The sequence below is a fragment of the Polyodon spathula genome, chromosome 18, assembly GCF_017654505.1.
Source record: "Polyodon spathula isolate WHYD16114869_AA chromosome 18, ASM1765450v1, whole genome shotgun sequence".
Taxonomy (NCBI): Eukaryota; Metazoa; Chordata; class Actinopteri; order Acipenseriformes; family Polyodontidae; genus Polyodon; species Polyodon spathula.
The window spans coordinates 33355804-33377415 of record NC_054551.1 but is presented as its reverse complement, the minus strand read 5'-3'; the positions used below and the strand labels follow the sequence as shown (position 1 = coordinate 33377415).

Here is a 21612-nt window from a genome sequence, read left to right as displayed (position 1 = left end):
TTAAACGTGATACAATTTCACGCCTGATCAATCATAATCCATGTATTGTGTAAAATTATCATTATTTAGAATTTTTTGGGCCTGAATAGCTTTTTACTGTGTGACAACATCTCAAAATGTAAAATTACGATCCCAGTAAACCATGCGTCAAAACTTTGCCTTCTTATTTGGACAGATTATTACCTGACATTAGACGAGCCGATGAACAATATCACAACGTCCCTCGGGCAGACGGCGGAGCTGCACTGTAAAGTCTCCGGCAATCCCACGCCGGCCATCAGATGGCTGAAGAACGATGCTCCGGTGGTCCAGGAGCCCCGGAGGATATCCTTCCGAGTCACCAGCTACGGCTCCCGGCTGAGAATCCGGAATCTGGACACCACGGACACCGGCTACTTCCAGTGCGTCGCCAACAACGGCGGGAGGAGTGTGTCCACCACTGGGGTGCTCTTTGTCAAGTTCGGTAGGGTATATATTGCATGGATTTTTTTTTTTTTGATGACATTTGCAGTGATTCTGAATTGAGACTGTTGCTTTCATCTGCATTCCCTGCTGCTGCTTTAATGTATTTCCTCGTTCTAGAATAGTTTGGCAGGTGGTTAGCGTTCCCCTCTGTGGACTGTATCATTCTTTAGGTACAGTAAAGCCAGCTAAATTGAATGGGCTTTGCTTCCAATTGTTTTAAAAGGAGGAATCAGAATTCCAGACCTGTTAAAGCCACGAGGGGCTGTAGGGGCCAGCTATGTAATTACACCAGTGTGGAGCTCCAATTCAGGCTCCGATCTCCAAAGAATTGTGTAATAAAAATCTGTAAAGTTCTGTGCTTATAAAAGGAACAAAAATCGTGTACAGTACCAGCGAAGGCGATACAGTTAAACCACGTGGTAGTACTGTATATTTGGACAGATTAAACAGGAAGCAATGCAATGAAGTGATTTCATGTACTGCATCATGTTACACTGCTGTCGTGGTAAATGTAGACGATGTGAAGGGAACTGCTGATCAAAGGTACCCTGACTCACAGCAGATCAAGGCGAGTACCGTTGTCTGGTGCAATTCTGTACGGTATGTGGTTTGCTCTGGTAACATGTGGAAGGAATCTTGGGGTAATTGTTCCCAGTTGTAATCTTTGTATTCTTTTCAGGTCCACCCCCGACAGCCAGTGCAGGAAAGTCCTCACAGTAAGTCTATTTTCTTTTGCACTCACCTAACCTGGTTCTGAACTGTTAAGGGCCTAACGCATCCCACAGGGGATTCATGAAAATCCCATCATAAATTGTGACAGGCTTAACAGTGTAACCATAAGCAAGCCAAGAGCAATAACTTGTATTGTACATCCGTCTGTAAATCACCTTGGATAAAGGCGTCTGCTATATAAACAATTAATAGTAATAATGTCACACTTCACAGCCAACTCAACACCGTATGAAAGGCTGCGGATTAAAAAGCACAGTCCAGACACCAGAAAAAAAAATAGCATTGTTTATATTAACGGCCCCTTTCATGCCATCTGAAACAGAGTCTGTAGATTTACTCAGCTCCTTAATAACTGTCTCCCGTGAAACAAGAAACTTTGACATTTTTTTTGTGATTACAGTATATACAGGGGACTTGTGATTGGTAGACTAGTTGCGCACGGTATAGACGCAATTAAGAAAGAATATCAATTGAATGTTATCTGAAGAGTAGTCCAGTGCCTGCAGTTCGTTTCAAAGGGCTCTGCAAAACCTGGCTGAAAATGTGGATATATATATAGATATATATCTCACATTTGACATCATAAAGCAGTTTATGGATCTATTACAACACCTCTGGGCAGCCACAGCGCACAGCAGTCGTTGGCTTTTATGACGTGCTAAGGCTTTTTGCCATTTTCCAAGCAGGGTGCCAAGCTCTCCGTTTTCCATGGCACTGTTTTAAAAAGATGGCATTGTAAGTCAGACTAGTTCATGATCGTTAGGCTGACCTAGTTTCAGCATGCACTAATAGGAACAGCGTTTCTTTTTTGTTTTTTACTTTTTGTTTTACTTGGTAAATGAAATCTGTTCACCAGCAGTAGTAGTAGTACTTTCGTGGGGTTTTTTTCTACAATATTTATAGGGAATCATTTCAATATAGCTTTCATTAGTTCTTGAATGGCACATACTTTTATAAAAGGTTTCACTGAAAGACATATTATTAAACCTGCTGCCAGTGCATTTTAAATGAAAATGACATCTGTTCTGTACCTGAAATCTGGTAATAGTGCATTTTATTAAATGACCTGTTTCATAACAGGGCAGACAGCAGTTTTTATTGACTTTAATCTGACTGTAATTGTGTTGGCTATAGTTCACGTAATCATCTCTTTAGGTGACTTAACAGGTTGTCTAGGTAACGTAAGTAACATAGAAGCTTATCTAACATGAAACTGTTTAGAATTTTTATAAATCTGTCAGAGCCTCAGAGCTGAATGCTCCCAGTGCAAAGTTAGCGTTGTCGGACCCTCAATCCCCTCGTAGCTTTCTGTTTCGCTGTTTGCTTTTTTGACAGCAATTTATTTATTATATGGAGGTCCCCCCAACAGTGGCGTATCGTTTACAGACAGCGCTGGGTCAGATTTTTCGATGCAGCTGTACACAACAAGGACAGGGTCAAAAGCCATGGGTCACCGCCCCCAAGATGCTCTAGTAAGGAAAGATTTTATACTGTAGCATATCAAACAGACCCAGGCACAAAGCAAAGGCTATAACCAGCAGGGCTGGGAAAACAATGAATACATTCATAGACGAGAACATGAGAGAAATAAAAAACAAAATACCTTTGGCATACCTCTATATATAATTATATTGTCTGTTGATTTTTTTGATTCTGAATGAAAATATATTTCAAAGTATGTACACACTGAAATTGGCATGTTATATCATTAGAAATGTGAAATAGCACACCCTAACCCTTTCTTTTATATGGGGACATATGGAAGACGCCCATGCATGACGATCTCATATGAGGATGTGACTTTTTCCCAAATAAAGCAATGGAAATGTATTTTTCGATATTTCATGCATGAAAGGGTTAATACAAATGATCGTGTCGGCACATAGTTTACATGGGGTTTAACATGTAATCATTACTTTTGATCCAGTTTAGAATATTTTGCCTTTGCTTTGGATCACGTTGCATTGTATTTTTGTCCTGTAGCACACGTTTCATCCCTCCTAGTATATAAGAATACGCAGTATTCTTTCATGGTAAAGAGCTGTATTCACACAGTGTGTTTTTATGAAATAGTGTAATCCTTTGCTGTTAAGTCTAGCACCTCTCAATCAGCCTAATGGTTTTGAGCATTGCTGTGAAGTCAGACTATTCAAACAACTCATTCATAGGTTCTAATAAATGCAGCATGTTTTTTTTTTTTTTTACTTCGTGGGGACCACCTGTTAACATGGTAACTGAATACTGAGCAGAAGAGAACAGTTCTCATCGGAGCTGAACAATGTAGCTCATTGTTCTGAAGAGATGTCAGTCGTACTCGCCACTCGCTCGCAATGGCTCCCCTCACTCTCCTTTGCTCTTCAGGGCCGGTGTGTTGCTCCTTTCCTGGAATAAATGTTTTTACAGGCTAGTAAAAACACTGAAAAAATGGAAAAAGAAATCACCACTGATCCAAAAATAGCCCTTTTTTAAATCAGTGGCAGCAGCACTGGAGGAGAACATGGAGCAGAGCCACAAAGTCCGTACTGCTCATGACCTTGTGTGACCGCAAGTGTAATTCTTTAGCACAGGGCTGAAGAATACACAGGTTAGGCTTGTATGTTTTTCTTGACTTTAACGATGTCCTGCCATCTTTTGGGCCATTAGAAATGTTACTAGCACATCATTGACATCCTCCAAGGGAATCTAATGTCACTGGGCAAAACTGAATTGTTTTTTAAAGACCCTTGTGTTTAAGATGTTACTACCCAACCGAATAAGCTACTTAATGCATGTATAAATGTCTACCTTCCGTTCTGAACTTCCTTTTAATTAGGCTTCTCTTCTTATAATGCTGCCCTTGCATTCTTCCAGCTATTCTTTCTGAACCAGTGTCCACCAATATAAACCAACACTTTTCTCCACTGTTGTACGGCCACATCGCAGTCATCCGTCTGCCAATGCAGCAAGCCAAAGAAATGTACACAAATGCATTGAAGTCTCCCTCACTTTACCACCAGCAAGATACTCAATTAGATAACCAATCACAATGCAAAAAACGAGGGCTCAATCTTCGAGACATTATCTTCCATTTTATTTAGCCTGTAGAACACGTCATTGTTGCACTGAAGATTGCCATCATGTCATTTTGTAGCTTATTGGATTTTGAATGACCCTCGTTGTACTGTCACCCTCTCTATAGTGGCTGTAACTGAAAGTCTCCTAAATGGAAGTTCTTGTCACTGATTTCTCTAAGGTCTGCTCTTTATAAAGTGCAATACATTTCAAAGCTGTTTGTAATGCAATATTTTCTACAGTTGGCATAGATTAATGTTATTACCGTTGTGTTGTCATGGCTGTTTAGTTTTGCCTGTATGAAAAATGACTCATGGACAGCCTTTCAAGCAGTGTAGAAAAGCAATTAGAAGATGTTTGAGTTTTTTTCCCTGTTATTATTCCTAAAGCATGATAAGAGATGAGTTTATGTTGACAAAAACCAGGCTTCTGTCAAGTCGCAGGTGATGCCTGCCCTCCAGTCACAGAAGCAGGAGAAAATCTCTCGGGATAATGCATGCAAACACTGGTACTGTTTGAGTGAAAAGATAATAAGACCACTCACTCTAAATGACTCCTTGTATGTTTAAATTACATCTCCCATTATCCTACTAGAACCTGTAAATCAACATCGACCTACAGCATTGTAGCCAAAATATGACTTAAGACCTGTATAATCATATGCTACAGATATATAAATATATACATAGATAGAAAGATGGATGTTTTATTTTTGGATATTTCATTTTTTGATTTAGAATTGAGTAGTTTTTCGAGATTTACAATTATACTGTAAATACAGTATAATTGTAAATCTCGAAAAACTACTCACTTCTAAATCTTTTGTAGTCATCTTTGTATTACTTTAGTATAAGTACATGTTAATTTGGATTCATATGTTGTTTTTTTCTGACTTTATGTGAACGAAAAGACACACATTTGCCCATTTTCTCGTTGGAAATAGTGATATTTTGAAATATCACTGTCCTGGTCACAAAAGCATAGTTTGTGGGGAATAATAGCCATTTTCTATACTTTTGAGGCATAAGCAATTAGGAAATAACACTTACTACCCAGGAACAAAAATTGTGTTACATAGTGTTATTATAGTTACTTAACTAAGTAAAGCTTCAGAACAATAATATAAGCTTTCGATTACCTACCAACCTTCATACAACTGGGAGGAAAGTGTGGTTGTGTAAATACCACAGCATGCTCTTCCTTATGTCCCAAAGTTACTTCATCGTTGGCATTGAGGCTCAGGTCTATAGCCTGCGTGCAACAGGCATTACATCATTTCATATGGAATTTGGGGTGGCCAGTCATGGAGCTGGCTCTGTGTGTGTGTGTGGATTCTATTCGAGGAGGCCAGGTATGGAGCTGACTCTGTGTGTGTGTGTGTGTGTGGATTCTATTCGAGGAGGCCAGGTATGGAGCTGGCTGTGTGTGTGTGTGTGTGGATTCTATTCGAGGAGGCCAGGTATGGAGCTGGCTCTGTGTGTGTGTGTGGATTCTATTCGAGGAGGCCAGGTATGGAGCTGGCTCTGTGTGTGTGTGTGGATTCTATTCGAGGAGGCCAGGTATGGAGCTGGCTCTGTGTGTGTGTGGATTCTATTCGAGGAGGCCAGGTATGGAGCTGGCTCTGTGTGTGTGTGGATTCTATTTGAGGAGGCCAGTCGTGGAGCTGGCTCTGTGTGTGTGTGTGTGTGTGTGTGTGTGTGTGTGTGTGTGTCGGGGTGGCCAGTGGAGCTGGCTCTGTGTGTGTGTGTGGATTCTATTCGAGGAGGCCAGGTATGGAGCTGGCTCTGTGTGTGTGTGTGTGTGTGTGTGTGTGTGGATTCTGTTCGGGGTGGCCAGTCATGGAGCTGGCTCTGTGTGTGTGTGTGTGTGTGTGTGGATTCTATTCGAGGAGGCCAGGTATGGAGCTGGCTCTGTGTGTGTGTGTGTGGATTCTATTCGAGGAGGCCAGGTATGGAGCTGTGTGTGTGTGTGTGGATTCTATGTGAGGAGGCCAGGTATGGAGCTGGCTCTGTGTGTGTGTGTGGATTCTATTCGAGGAGGCCAGGTATGGAGCTGGCTCTGTGTGTGTGTGTGGATTCTATTCGAGGAGGCCAGGTATGGAGCTGGCTGTGTGTGTGTGTGTGGATTCTATTCGAGGAGGCCAGGTATGGAGCTGGCTCTGTGTGTGTGTGTGGATTCTATTCGAGGAGGCCAGGTATGGAGCTGGCTCTGTGTGTGTGTGTGTGTGTGGATTCTATTCGAGGAGGCCAGGTATGGAGCTGGCTCTGTGTGTGTGTGTGGATTCTATTCGAGGAGGCCAGGTATGGAGCTGGCTCTGTGTGTGTGTGTGTGGATTCTGTTCGGGGAGGCCAGTCTTGGTACCATCCCCCCTCTGTTCGAGGAGGCCCAGTATGGCTCCTGGGTCCATAACCTGTGACACAAGTCCTTGGAGGCTGGTCGTGTGGATTCTATTGAGGACACCGTGATAAGCTGCCTCTGTGTTGTGTGTGTGTGTGTGTGTGTGTGTGTGTGTGTGTGTGTGTGTGGATTCTGTTCGGGGAGGCCAGTCGTGGAGCTGGCTCTGTGTGTGTGAGTGGGTTCCATTCGAGGAGGCCAGTCGTGGAGCTGGCTCTGTGTGTGTGTGTGTGTGATTGTGTTCGAGGAGGCCAGTCGTGGAATTGGCTCTGTGTGTGTGTGTGTGTGTGTGTGTGTGTGTGTGTGTGTGTGTGTGTGTGTGTGTGTGTGTGTGTGTGTGGATTCTGTTCGGGGAGGCCAGTCGTGGAGCTGGCTCTGTGTGTGTGAGTGGGTTCCATTCGAGGAGGCCAGTCGTGGAGCTGGCTCTGTGTGTGTGTGAGTGGATTGTGTTCGAGGAGGCCAGTCGTGGAGCTGGCTCTGTGTGTGTGTGGGATTGTGTCCGAGGATCTCCTCCGGTGCAGCTTATTGGCTCTGTGTGTGTGTGTGTGTGTGTGTGGTCTGTGTGTGTGTGTGTGTGTGTGTGTGTGTGTGTGTGTGTGTGTGTGTGTGTGTGTGTGTGTGGAGTTGTGTGTGTGAGTGGGTTCCATTCGAGGAGGCCAGTCGTGGAGCTGGCTCTGTGTGTGTGTGAGTGGATTGTGTTCGAGGAGGCCAGTCGTGGAGCTGGCTCTGTGTGTGTGTGAGTGGATTGTGTTCGAGGAGGCCAGTCGTGGAGCTGGCTTTGTGTGTGTGTGAGTGGATTCTGTTCGAGGAGGCCAGTCGTGGAGCTGGCTCTGTGTGTGTGTGTGTGTGGATTCTGTTCGGGGAGGCCAGTCGTGGAGCTGGCTCTGTGTGTGTGTGTGTGGATTCTATTTGAGGAGGCCAGTCGTGGAGCTGGCTCTGTGTGTGTGTGTGTGTGTGTGTGTGGATTCTGTTCGAGGAGGCCAGTTGTGGAGCTGGCTCTGTGTGTGCGTCTGGATTTTAACCCAGGTGTACCTCATATCAATCATCTGACATGGTTCCGTTTCAAACCAAACAAATGTTGTTTCTTCAGTACGACCTTTAGCGCCAGCCAAACGATTCCACTCTGATTTCAGAGCAATTTTCAGCAAACTGCAAACATTGTACTGGTGCTATAACCCTAAACCTCTTTTATTCTGGGAAATGCCTCGAGGTACAAAACCTAGTCTGCAATCCCTGCCCTTTTTTTTTTGTCAGGTGTTTATTGATTTAGGAATTGGACTCCGTTCTTCCCACTGGGAGATGGCTAATTTGTACACGCTTATCAAGGACTCTGAATGAAGTATGAACTACATGAACTCTGGTTCTTTTAAATGCTTTCACAGTTGCTGTACTGGGGGGGCTGGGTAGCTCCATAAATCTGATGGTATGCAGTGGTTAATGTCAGAGCAGCTGGTCTCCCTCAAGGTCTGCACATCGTGATACCAAAAACCCAGGCAAGCCTGGAATGCACATCAGCTGTGATTGAGATTGAGCTTTAACTCCACGCCTTGGCTTTCTGATGTTTGTCGCTTGTTGTCAGGCTGATAAATCTGTTTACTTCTTGACTTCTTCAATTACTACCTGCTGAGGGTCATGCTGTGACCTGACTTTCATCTGCTCCTCCAGGGATTACATCCCTCCAGATCAGAGGCCTGTTTGCACAGCTAGACCTTGGTTTGGGTGTTTGCACCTCAGTAGGGGGCATGTTTGCTTCTGAGCTAAAGATTTACATAGGAGAATAAGAAGAAGAGTCTGCTCAGCCCAACAAAGGCTTGTCCCATATCATATTTCTTGAACTACCAGGGTGAGCTATTCCACACACGTTAAGGAAAAGGCTTCTTGCTAATTTGTTTTGTTTCTCTGCTTTTTGTCCCAGTCTTGCGCTATTCTGTGCTCTGTCTTTGGGTTAGACCTGGTTCACCTGGTTACAACTTTTGTGTAATGCTGTGACTCAACTTTCTAGGCAGGGTTTCACTAGGGCATTACAGTAATGAATCTTCTATTGATGTACACTTGCTTTTTGAATTATTTGCCTCCCTGTTCGGCATCCCCTAGCTTGGTCTATGGGAACTCTGCTGTCATTAAGGTCTGCCACACAGTGGAGGTGTAGAGTCCTGCTTGGCTTTCCATAGCGCCAGACAGAGACGCTCTCCATCTCACTGCCACTGTTAGCAGGGACTGTTTTCTGCTGCACATTGGTTTGTGTTGAACCCTACATAGCCGCCCCCATGATAGCAGAAAGCATTCAGTTTACAACAATTACAGTCAAAGCTTCAGTCTTGGTTCAGCGTGCCAGGCCTGGACGCTATCAGCTATTTATTTGCATCTGACTTCTGGAGACCAAGCCCTCAATTAACCCACATGGGATTAACGAGCTGGCCTTGTTTTAGATTGTGATGAATGGTACTGGATTGATTAAAAAAGCCAATGTGATCTTACATTTTTTAAAATGTTACAGCCCCAGAAGATTCTTGTGTTGAGTCTGAGGATGTAAGACATGCTTCTTGGAGACACCAATGTATTGTGATTGGGAGTTATTAACCTTTTCAGCGCTAATCTGGAGGTAACTTTTCACCCAACCCCCACCTAGTACTATAGGGCAGTTCTCCTTGTCTCTTGCTAAGATATGTGATACTCGATTTTAACCTGTGTGACCAGAGACACAGAAACCTCCTGTTTTATATTAGAGTTACAACTCAAAGACTTACACTGTCATTAGAAAACTGCACACTGAGTTCTGATTAGAAATTACAGCGATAGTCCCACATTATTTTTTAGCGTTTATTACGTTATTCATTTTGTTAAACAAAAAAGAGTAAGGGAGGTGGGTCAAGCAGTGTTCTCTTTAAAAATGAAACAATGAAACCAACACCAATCTTCTTACACTGCTTGAGTCATTGGCTCCTACTCTATTTCAGTGCTTTCCTGAAAAAACATTCCCTGCCAAATTGTGAAACGCTTTTCCGTACAGAAAGGGTGTTATGACTTTGAAATGAAATGCATAAATTAATAACAGGTTTTATAGGGTTTTGAACAAGTGTAAAGGCAAAGGCACATTTTTAGAGGAGAATAAAATCATTTTAATGATACAGACCCCACTTAGAATGCTATTTTAACGGTTTCTTCCTGCAACTACATGTTTTCTGGGTACTTTTCTGACATTTGTTTTACCCATCTGGGAACGTTTGCCTTCAAAATAGGGTCCTTTGAGCCTCACGCACACGACTCTGTTCTGTTACCAGAGTTAAGGAGTTAATCAGCGAGTTCGATTTTGAATCAGCACTGGTTACAGGAAATACCTGCACATCTGAGATTAAGTTAAGTACCACTATTAGTTTTATTTTTCTTTCTCAAGTAATAGTTTGGCCTTAAGACCTAGCCGAAATGTTTGTCAGCTGTTTTTTTTTTTTTTTTTAATTTAGTCGTCTCCAGTTTTTTACCCTGGTTTTCTCCCCAATTTAGTGTGCCTATTTATTATCTGTATCCTCGGCTCTCCGCTCGCAACCCCCCCCCCCCGCCGACTCGGGGAACGGAGGCTGGAGCACGCGTCCTCCGAAACGTGTTCCTGCCAATGCGGCTCCACAGTGAGGCCATCAGACCTACAGTGCCGGCGGACAACACAGACCTGGAGGCTCTACTGCAGAACCACAATCGCCCTATCGGCCACAGGGATCGCTGATGCGCGGTGAGCCGTGGATTCCCCAGCTGACTTAGGCCCTCCATACCCGGGCAGCACTCGGCCAATTGTGCGCCACCTCCTAGGAACTCCCTGTCACGGTCGGTCATAGCCTGGACTTGAACCTGCACATTGAATAGGGCACATCCTGTACTTCACGTGGAGCACTTTTACTGGATGTGCTGCTCGAGAGCCCTGGTTTTGTTGGAATTTACTATTTGGGCATGGCACGTTATCCTAATGGAGGTAGGTGTGCACTGTTAGTGATGCAAAGCGTTGTTGCATTTACATTGGTTCTCAGTTTTCAGGCACACATTTTTGTTGTAACACAGATATACTTAATATATGTTTTGCATTGTTTTCTAGTGCACATAAAAATAACTCTCACAAACAGCCTAACCTGAAGCTGGAGTGATAGCTCTGTGTGCACCAACTACATGAAATTATACATTTCAACTCCTGCTCTAATATGCCAAAGCTCCACGTCTAACTGACAGCTAGAGTCAGAACATGGGAGACCCTGACTATCAGATCCTCAGTAAACAGATAGCTCCTCTCTCTCCATCTCTCCATTAGGGGGGAGCTGTGCAGTCTATGGGAAGCTCGGTTCTCTCAAAGTGAAGATTATTATTCCTGTGTAACGTGATGATCCTTTTCATCATTGTCCACTAATAGGAGCTTCAGAATGACCCACTTTCCTAAAGCTAACTGTGGTTTCGGGTCATTACATGTCATTGCATGGCATGATTATATAGTGACTGTTTGTTATTTTGTGATTGTCAAGGAAATTCCATTATTGAGGAGCTTACATTAACACTGAAAATGCTTTCCATGGGGTCTCAGCAGGCTTGGGAAAATGAAGCTGATTGTATCAGAGAGAAGCAACCATAACATTCCTGAGCAGTTTCAAAGCGCACGGAACACACGGAGCGAAATGCAAAAAAGAGAGGAAGATAAAAGCTGAGAGTAAGAGCAATGGACAGATATGGAACATATTGTTTTAAATTTGAAACTTTTAAGTTGAACATGTTGGCTGTTGAGCCGACTGGAGTCCCGCAGCCAAGCCTAGACAAGACATGTCGGGCTTTGACGATTGCTTTTGTTTGACACAAGAGAGAGAGATTCTTATGGTTTGCATCTATTTAGATTAATATCAGTAGGGACTTGCCTGTTATTATTTAGTTAACTTGTTTACATAAGGGATGGATTTGCTCAACCTTTAGATCATTTTATAGCAAAGGGTAATCATCCCGGATTTCATCAGTGGTTATTCTTGGATGCAGGGAGACACATTTCTAAATCATGAGTGTATGAACCCATAGCACAGTAGAGCAAAGCAAAGGACATCCATAGTGAAAGAATGGGAAAGAAAGGCAAGTGTGGTACACAGAGTCCCTGCTAGTACTGTAAACGAATAGGACAAGCACAGGGCAAAGTGAGGCAAACTACCATGTCAGTTTTGCCTCTATTTTTGTGTTTGTTTCTCATTTAAAAAAAATTAAAATCAGACCAGTGTTACGACATGATGACACTATGATGGTGCGCTTCTACCTTCCTTGTCTGGTAACTCTAAGGCTTTGAAGTCATTGAGTCGGAGCCCCCTTTTATCAAAGCGGAATGGGAACAAGAGGTGGTGAATTCCTGCTGAGCCCCAGTGCTCCCTGACAGTTTCATAACGATAAGCATATGACCAGCGAAGCACTCATAAATCTGCCATGGTTTGTCCTGAGTCCATTAACAGGGGTCTCTATCATAAGTGCTCACAGCTGCTGCTTCTTTTGCAGAGCCTGTGTACAAATGGAAGGGTAGCCTCTTTATTGATCAGCCTCGGAAAGGCTGGGAACCTGTTGGGTTACGTTTCTGACCCCTGCTGCGGGGCTGTTGGTATCATCCTTGTAAGGCTGGTCCTCTTGCAAAGATCAATCCATGGATGTCTGCAGGAATTCATGCAGGAATCTGGAGATGTGCATCCAAATCCTTATGAATGACGAAAACACTTCAGAACTAAACTGAAGAGTCAAGTATGTGTGAGTCAACCAGCAGCACCGTGAGGCTACGAAAGATACTCCCTTACTGCTGCCCAGGTTTCTTTCGCTGCCTGAAGCTCAGAGAGCGCTGCCACACTGAGGGCTAAACTCATGAGTGAGCCGTATTAAGCAACAAAGCATAGCCCACTGCGAAATCCCTCACCAGATCTGAGCCACGCAACAGAAGAACAGTGCAGTTATTCTCAAGAGATTGTGTAGCCTTCGAGTAAACATTAACCGCTATGAAAATAACACTCACATCTCATACACATACCTGAGTTTGTTACCTAGACACCTAGAAACCTGGAATGGGTGAAACTGCTATGCAATGGGCGTCTTATTTCCATCTGGATTTGAAACTGCTTCCGAATTCATCACTAAATAAATCTTGTTTTGAAGATACGCTTGGTATGCAGCTTCCCAGTGGTACAGGGCTGAGCATATGTTTAAGAATCTTGCTGTTTCATTTCGATCCTGTATTGTTTTACCAGGAGTGTGATCATTGCCATTCATAACTCATGCCCTGTGCTTGTGATTCCCATCCCTGTCCATGCAGCTGTGGAGGAGAGGAGAGGAGGGGAAACAGAGATCCTGATGCCTAATTGACGTGTAGAGAACTTCCATCTCAATGTATCACATGAATCATTTCTGTTCTGCAGTCGATCCATTATAGAGATACTTGAAGAGAACGTGAGAGCAGGTGACAGAAGCCCTTCTTCAGCAGTGTAGAAAAAAGAAATCTACGCTGCACTGTTTACCTTTTCTTCTACACAGCTGAAGAAGAAAGCTTTTATCCGAAACGTCCTCAAATAAATGGTTTTGTAATCGTTTAAACCTTCTCATTTTATTCATTTCTGTACATTGCCTCCTTTCATATAGTCCTAAGATTTTTACTAGGTTCCTTCCAATAGTGTCACCCCAACCGAGTCTGTCATTTCTGACACTCAGTATATCTGCAATGATGTTCAAAGCGAGAGCTGCACCTCCTATTTTAAACATTGCTTTGATTTGTCAGGTGTGCCTGAAATAAGCTGCTTTGTAGTTTGTTTCTTCACCCCAAACTTCTATAAAGATTTCATTCCAATACAACTGAGGGATCTGGAAAACACATTTACAACGCTTGACAGAATGACTCATGTTCTCTTAATAGAGACACAACCTCCAGTTTCACAGCAGAGAGCCACACATCCCAGACAGATTGGTTGGTTTGGTCTGTCTGCTACGAACGACCCTTTTGACCCCTAAAGTGCAAGCTGTTAAACGGTGTCAGAGTGGTGAAATACCCCTCGGGCAGGCAGTGACGGGGGTACTCTGGTCACTGTACCCTCTAGGGTGGAAACAGCACAACCTTCTTTAAACTCCCCTAATGAAAAAGGTACAATACATTAAAGATATGGTGCTTTTCACAGCTGGATTTATTTTTTTTCTCTCTGTGCAAAGTGCCATAGAGACTGGCGTCAGTACGTCATAATAATAATAATACACACATCTGCTTCTTATCTCTTCCCTCGTACCGAAGAGAGGCCTGGACCTTGAGGTCAATGTGCTTATTAAAATGGACAGCTCTGAATCCCGCGCACCAGTTTCCTTATATAGTACTTGTATTAAGCTGTTTTGATAACAAAATAAGAAAATAACATCATAACCCTAAGAGTGGTCTTTATCTGTTTTTATACTTTCATAAATGTCAGTATTCATGTATAGGTCAGGAATAATGGTGCTTAGAATTTGAAATACAATATTTTGACACTGCAACTTTTTTTTTTTTTTTTTTTTTTTAAACATGTAAAAAAGCCACTCAATTTGTCTTAAAACGTAACAAATCTTTTAATGAATGGCGAGCACTTTTATTACTAATATGAGTAGTCCTCAATCTGTGCAGAAAACTTTTTAGGGAAAAAAAAGGACTGCCCTCTAGTGGACTCCTGCACTGTTTATATTTCAACATGATCAGGGACGTGTGAACAGCTGTATTAGGAGGCCTTAGATTGATCTGAAATGAGGCAGTGACCAATGCAAAGGCACGGCTGCTGCAGCTGCAGTCAACCATGACTGCAGAGTGTGGAGACCTGGGGAGAGGAGGACACAGCCCATTGACTGGCTTGTAATGGGCTTTCCTTTTCACAGGGATGAGTATGAAGAGGACGGTTTCTGCCAGCCCTACAGGGGGATCGCCTGTGCCAGGTTCATTGGGAACCGCAGCATCTACGTGGACTCACTGCAAATGCAAGGGGTGATCGAAAATCAAATAACAGGTGAGGGATTTATTAAGGTGAAGCATTCAGAGGCGAGCTTGAGGGAAATTGACAGGGTAGTGTCACAGACAAGCTGTTAACAGCAGGTAGAGAGACTCAGAACACAGACAGCTGCAGTGCAGCGCTGTTGCACACGTTTAATAATAAATAAACAAAACAGCAGAGGCACGGTGGCCAAAACAGACAGTTAAATAAAACAATGCAAACACTTTAAATATATCGCATGGTTTTAAGCCGAGCCGCCACTGCACTCCCCTAATCATCACTGCAACCACCACAAACCCTGACTCTCCTCTCCCCTTCTCCAACATGAATTCACCAGCATCATCTCCCATGATCACCCTGTTTATAAACCTCTATTATTCAAATTACCGTTCAAGTCACATTCCCACATGTTTTGACAGGGAAGAATTTAACCCCGTCCCTGTCATCCTTATATTCCCCACACCAACACACACACACACACACACACACCTGTGCACCGGCAGGGCTTCCCCCAGCCACACTTATCAGTATGTGAAGTGTGGTGTATTTTAACACTGCTGATAACAGTGTATTTAACAGTAGCTATTGGAAGGCTGTTAGGCTAAAACTAAAAGAGATTGAATCCTGTAATAACTGCAGTCAATGGGGTATATTACTTTCAACACGTTAACTCCAATTTATTTATCTTCTGAAATGGGAACCGTTACAGAATGAGTCTCAAAGATCCTTAGAGTGCTATTGAATTATATGTTTGTTTCTATAAAAAGTTGTTTTAAATGAATGTGTGTTTTTTTGTAAATTACAGACTTAAATAAAATAAGCCTGGATATTATCTAAAATGTGTGAATAACATGCACTGGTTCATTGCTTTGTGTTTGCCTCGGCAGCTGCATTCACGATGATAGGCACCTCCAATCACTTATCAGACAGGTGCTCTCAGTTCGCCATCCCCTCACTCTGCAACTTCGCTTTCCCCTTCTGCGACGAGACCTCATCCTCTCCGAAGCCCCGGGACCTGTGCAGAGACGAGTGTGAGATCTTAGAGAACGATCTCTGCAGGACTGAGTACATCATCGCCAGGTCCAACCCTATTATCCTGATGAGATTGAAACTGCCCAACTGTGAGGACCTGCCCCAGCCAGAGAGACCCGAGGCAGCCAACTGTATGAGAATAGGGATTCCCATGGCAGAGCCCATCAACAAGAGTAAGAGGGTGCTGCTGGGGCCATGTTGTAAATGCATGGACCTTTACACTGAGGGACAGAGATAGTGGCAGTTTTAGAATGATGCAGATGATCAGTGATACTACAAACTCTCCTCCTTAAAATGACATGGAAGTAACCAGGTAGCAAGCTGGTGTACAGTATCAAAACTTAAAGCTGTTGTTATCTCAGCTATTTTTTCACCACAGTCAAAAGTAAAAAACATTGTTCTCAGTGGTAAATTGGAATTGGCTTTGCCAAAACTATCTTACTTTCACTGTACCTTTACTGTACTTTTACCATTGTTTACCACACTCTTCTTCTGTTATAATGTTTGTGTAATGTGTCATTACCAGTCAAATTAAAAGTATTACCCAGAACTTGGGGAATTTATTCTGTATTAAACTAAATTGATTCTTATTACTTAACTGTTTTTATTATGTAACAATGCATCTTTCAGATCACAAGTGCTTCAACAACACTGGCGTGGATTACCGCGGAACAGTCAGCGTGACCAAATCAGGACTGCAGTGCCAGCCGTGGAACTCCCAGTACCCCCACAGCCACACCTACCTGGCAGTGCGCTACCCAGAGCTGAACGGGGGGCACTCCTACTGCAGGAACCCAGGCAACCACAAGGAGGCGCCCTGGTGCTTCACCCTGGAAGAGGCCGTCAAGATGGAGCTATGCGACATCCCTGCGTGTGGTGAGAGGCCTTTCGTCTGATTCATTTATATATTTTCTGGGGGGTGTCTAGAATTAAGCAAAGTGGTTCTGGCAGGGAACTCACTTTAACCTTCAAATCAAGAATTTCAGGCGTTTCCAATACCTGATCAAATCGTCGGTCGAATAGCTAGTTTCTTACTTGTCCTTTGATAAGCAATATGTCCAATGATGGACAAGGACAGGGTTTATTTTTTACCTCAATCCACACTGTCCCCGCTGTGCACCAGAGTCCGCCTCCCCCTCCTCAGCCTCCACCTGCTTTTTGGCTTCATGTAACGGGGGAGCAGCTATCCTGCTCCCCTGCCCATGGCTTCCCTACGGTCAGCCAAAGAATGAAGTGTAAAGATATGTATGATGTAGTAGTGTTGTGTAGTCTGTTTTAATAAATATTCTATCGCATGAGTTTCCCGGCTGAATCTGTTTTTTTTCTTGTGTTATTTAAAAGTATGTCTTTTATTCGTTTATTTAGACTTCAAGGAGAGCAACAACAAAATGGAAATCCTTTATATTCTGGTGCCGAGTGTGGCCATCCCCCTGGCGATTGCTCTCCTGTTCTTCTTCGTCTGTGTCTGCCGCAACAATCAAAAGTCATCCACCCCTCCCGCTCAGAGTCAGCCCAAGCCCGTCCGAGGGCAGAATGTGGAGATGTCAATGCTCAACGCCTATAAGCCAAAGGTAATGAACCATGTTAATTATACAGTAAATCAGCACCTCACAGTAAGTCAGTTGCTATACTCCATTGTCCAATCACTGAAGCTTTCTACTGGACTGAAAAGTTTCTCTGGTTGGCACAAACACATAATTACAGGTAGTTGACGGGCTCACCCCTTCTCAAAAGGAGAGAAAGAGCTATGCTCTGTTCTGCTGTATGAAGATGTTTTATAAAAAACTGGGCTGTGTCTCTGTGGCAGTGTGCTCTGCCGCTGTGTTTATTTTGTGTTATATGTTGCTTGTGGTGTGTTAATGTTGGTGTGTAGGTATTGGTGCACATGATATAAATGGGTCTGTGTAGCACAAGTGATTTAAAATATATAGTTGTATTTAGACACAGGGATTTAAAGTATTTAATAGTATGTGAGCATGGGGTTGCACAAATGAGTTCACGTGCTGGGATTCAAGTGAATAATTAATTAGTAATTGAATCCCGGCACAACAGTATATATATAGGTGCACGTTTCACGCACTCGGGTTGTGTGTTTGATGAGTGGAGAACGGATGTGGAGAAGGAGAGTAAAACAAAGTAAATAGAACAACTGTTCGGACTCACCTTGTTTGTTTGTCTGTTCATTTTGTTTGTCTATTTATATTTGCCTCACGTGCTGTGTGCTGTTTTTTTTGTTTAAATCTTTTATTTGTTTGGTTAATAAATGTACTCAGCTCCGCAGCGTGTCAGTTTTCACCTGCCAGTACTGCTTGTCTACGCTTGTACTCCTTTCTGGCCTGATGTCACCCTACAGCCAGCCTGTTCACAGTCTCTTATCATAAAAGAACAACTTGTACCGTGGACAGGAGCTCCCAGGGGGCGTCGCACAATTGGCCGAGTGCCGCACGGTGGGGGAGGGTTTAGAGTCCCTGCGGGCTTGCCGGTAAGCTGCCCAGAGCTGCGTGGTCCTCCGATGCTGTAGCTCTGGGCTGGCTGCATGGCAGGCCTGCAGAGTGAAAAGAAGCGGTTGACTGACGGCACATGCTTCGGAGGACAGCGTGTTCGTCCTCGCCGTTCTCAAGTCAGCGCAGGGGTGGTAGAGGTGAGCTGAGCAAAATGCAGTTGGGCATTTCAAATTGGGAGAAAAACAGGGTAAAATTTAATTGGCGACTACTAAATTTAGTAAACTTCTGGCTCCCATTTGAGGTCAAACACCTTCGAAATGATTCAATGAATCATTAAGAACTGTAACTTTATTATACTGTCTTTAAATGTTTTTACTTCCCGTGAATTCAGACATGTCTGTTTGCAACACGTTTATAGTTTTGCAATACATCCTATTTAGGGATAAAAAAAAAAAGAAAACAACATAAAAAACACACGACAGCACATGGAAGCAATTTGGCAAGAGCTCAGGCATTGCAGTGCAGTTGTCCTGTTTTTTATTTTGCATTCTTCTTGTACAATACAGCATTCCCCAGATAGGATACAATTCCTTTTTGCTAAAGGTCCAAACCACCACAAAACCTGTGGTATTTCCACTTCTGAGGTATCATTGTCAATGACTTTCAACAAACTTTCCAAGAACAACAACATGGAATTTGTTCTTAATCATATCCAAGCAGAGTCATCATGTTATATTAAAAGCTGTGCAAGGCTGGTTTGAATCAGGAAGGTAGTTTAGCTTGTGGCCGTGCTTGTGAGCGGAGCTCTGTTTTAGTTGAGATCGCTATCAGTTTGCAGCCTCAGCACACGGGGCCTGGGAAGAAGCTTTGTATTGCTGCTGCAACTCTGAGCAGAACAGCAGGGAACTCGGAATGTATTTTCAATAAACAGCCTTGTAAAAGAGTAGTGACGGGGAAAGAAAGTACGAGGAAACAACGTGTAAAATACATTGAAATTCACACAAGACTGGAACTGATGACAGACTAACCCAACCAGGCCACCGCTCCATTTAAATACATGGTCTTAGTCAATCTGTCTTACACAATTATAAACAAAGTAAGACATTTATGTAAATCAAGCATAACACCGACCAGCATGCACACACGCACACAGAGGAACACACACGGCTTTATGAAGATTTACTAGAATGAATTTGTTAGCTTCATGCATTTTAAACCCCAGATGTGCTCCCAATAACACACACATACATACAGTAAATATACATGTACATTCACTCCAACACACAAACAAACTAAAGCTGACGTTGCCAATGTAATGTTTAGATGTAATGGTGTTGTTGAATCACAGTCCATGTACATGACATCTCATATTAGTGTTGTTAACTTTCAGGCCATTGTAAGCATGTCTTTTTATATGGTATGAACTAGGTGCCTCAGTGTTGACCCTGGCTATGGAATTAACCAAATTCTTCACTTTTCTGTTATCTGTCAGTCACTGTATCCGATTTCTCAAAAGGATTTATTGTACAACATTTGAACTGAAGCATTCTAATGTCACCATCGTACCAGACGGGATAAAACTACCATTCCACTCAATTCCACTCAATCAGGTCTGTCAGACATTCTCAGACTAGGCTCAGCTGGGTCATGACTGGAACTGTGCTGTTTATGTAGGAGCTAAAAAATGTGACTTTATTCCTCGATTTGTTTATTTAAAAGTTCTTACTCGCATTCCTATTGTGATTTTCATACTTCTATATTTTTATTTTGGCTCCGGTGAAGCCCATGTCTGTGCTAAAACACCATCAATTTGATGGTATTTCTTGGTCTTCTCTGTGCATTCACTTCCTGTGTTACAGGAAACCCTGCCTGTTTCCAGTGTACGGTATTGAAAGCCAGGGTACGACTCTGCAAATTGTACCACAAAAAGTGCCTTCAAGGTGAAAAGAATGTCTGGAAAAAAAAAAAGATGGAACAGCTTGACTTCATGCTGTTGTGTAATTTTACACACTAAATATTGACTCAGTGTCAGTAACAAGACAGAGATAGAAACAGGGCTGGGTATTTTCCACCATACTGAGTTTATCTTGGATAGCAGCCCTGGACACTCTTCAGAAACAATTTGCACTGCAGTACAGCATGCAATTGTCAAACAAAAAACTTCACAGATTTATGGTCCCCAAACATGGAGCATCTTTTTTTCTACCAAACATTTGTGGCTTTGTTTTCTGTTGTCTCTGCGAACAAGCAGAATCCTGTTCTGGGTCGCTGGGGGTTCAACGGCTTATGAATGTTTATCATCAACCATGAGGCCGAACCGACTAAGCCTTGGCCCAGAGGATTGTCTGACGTAAAACATCTGTCCTCTAATAATAAAGCAGATTTCCTTCTGCTTCCCTGCAGACTGTGGCTTCTGTCAGGAATTTCATTTTGTATTACCACAATTTTATCTTCTCCAGTCCCTATTACTGTAAATGTTTGCCCTGGTAAATTTGGTCATTTTCCACTTTACTGTGCCTTTTCTACGTGTCACCACATCATTTGGCATGATAAACTAAACTTTCACACTGTACTTTGGTATACTTCTCCAAACGCTTATATGGCTTATCTAAGATCACATGTGTTAAATGGTTGGAGGCATACCTGGAGTTTGTTCCAGGGATCATTATGCATGAATGATCCTACTTATCTCTGCACCCTCCTCCCACTGAATAACCCTAATCTGGGCTGCAAGATGAAAGTGGCATCTATACAACTCATGCAGTATGTTGTTCGAATTCTGTTTGTATTTAATGGGTCAGAACCAATTGAGTCACAGCCTCTGCCAGTTAGGTGTAGGTTCATAAGATGAATCTTTTTCTCATACCAAACCTTCAGATTAAAAGATGTATTTTGCAAGCTGCCCTGTTTCAGATCTGAAAGCCTTGAGGTCCCCATTTCAGTTCAGCAGACAATCTGAACACTTCACTAATTTAATCTTTAGAAAAAAAAAAAAAATTCCAGCTGAGCTTTTTTGTTGGTTCCATATTGTAACAGTTTCTTTAAAGAGGAGTTGTTGTTACGGATCTTCTCTCGATTGTTGCAAGCACAGTCTGAGAGATTTCAGGGCTGAAAGTAATGATTAACTAGTGTTATTTCTCCTATTCTTAACTGGCAGTTTTCAAGGCAACAATGTGTGACAAGATGACTTTGTGGTGAACGTCAGGCCAGGAAATAGACAGACAGCAGTGCTGGGATGTGAAATGCGCTGAAATACCTATGAATATGAAATACCTAAATACTAAATAAAAAGATTTAACAAAACACAAAACACTGAACAAAACAAATGGCACATTGGCCAAAACAAGCACACAAACAAACAGTGGACGAACCCAAACAAGTGTTGTGCTCCTGCACGAGTAGCAGTTGCAAACGCCCAACCCCATGAAACACTGCCTCTTTTATACAGCTGTACTGAGACTCTATTGCTTATCAATCATTCAGTTGAATCTCAGCACAGTCTGCACGTGAAC

At 42.9% G+C, this 21612-nt stretch overlaps 1 protein-coding gene across 2 annotated transcripts in view; it reads left to right on the top strand.

The window, feature by feature from the left end:
- The window catches only part of ror1 (receptor tyrosine kinase-like orphan receptor 1), an 84105-nt gene that overhangs the window by 60821 nt on the left and 1672 nt on the right, over positions 1–21612 (top strand). For both annotated transcript variants that reach the window (XM_041277025.1, XM_041277026.1), the window contains exons 3-8: positions 176–463; positions 1145–1181; positions 14512–14639; positions 15512–15829; positions 16287–16532; positions 17022–17227. In XM_041277025.1, the coding sequence (XP_041132959.1) occupies positions 176–463; positions 1145–1181; positions 14512–14639; positions 15512–15829; positions 16287–16532; positions 17022–17227 (1223 nt within the window). The remainder of the gene's footprint in view (positions 1–175; positions 464–1144; positions 1182–14511; positions 14640–15511; positions 15830–16286; positions 16533–17021; positions 17228–21612) is intronic.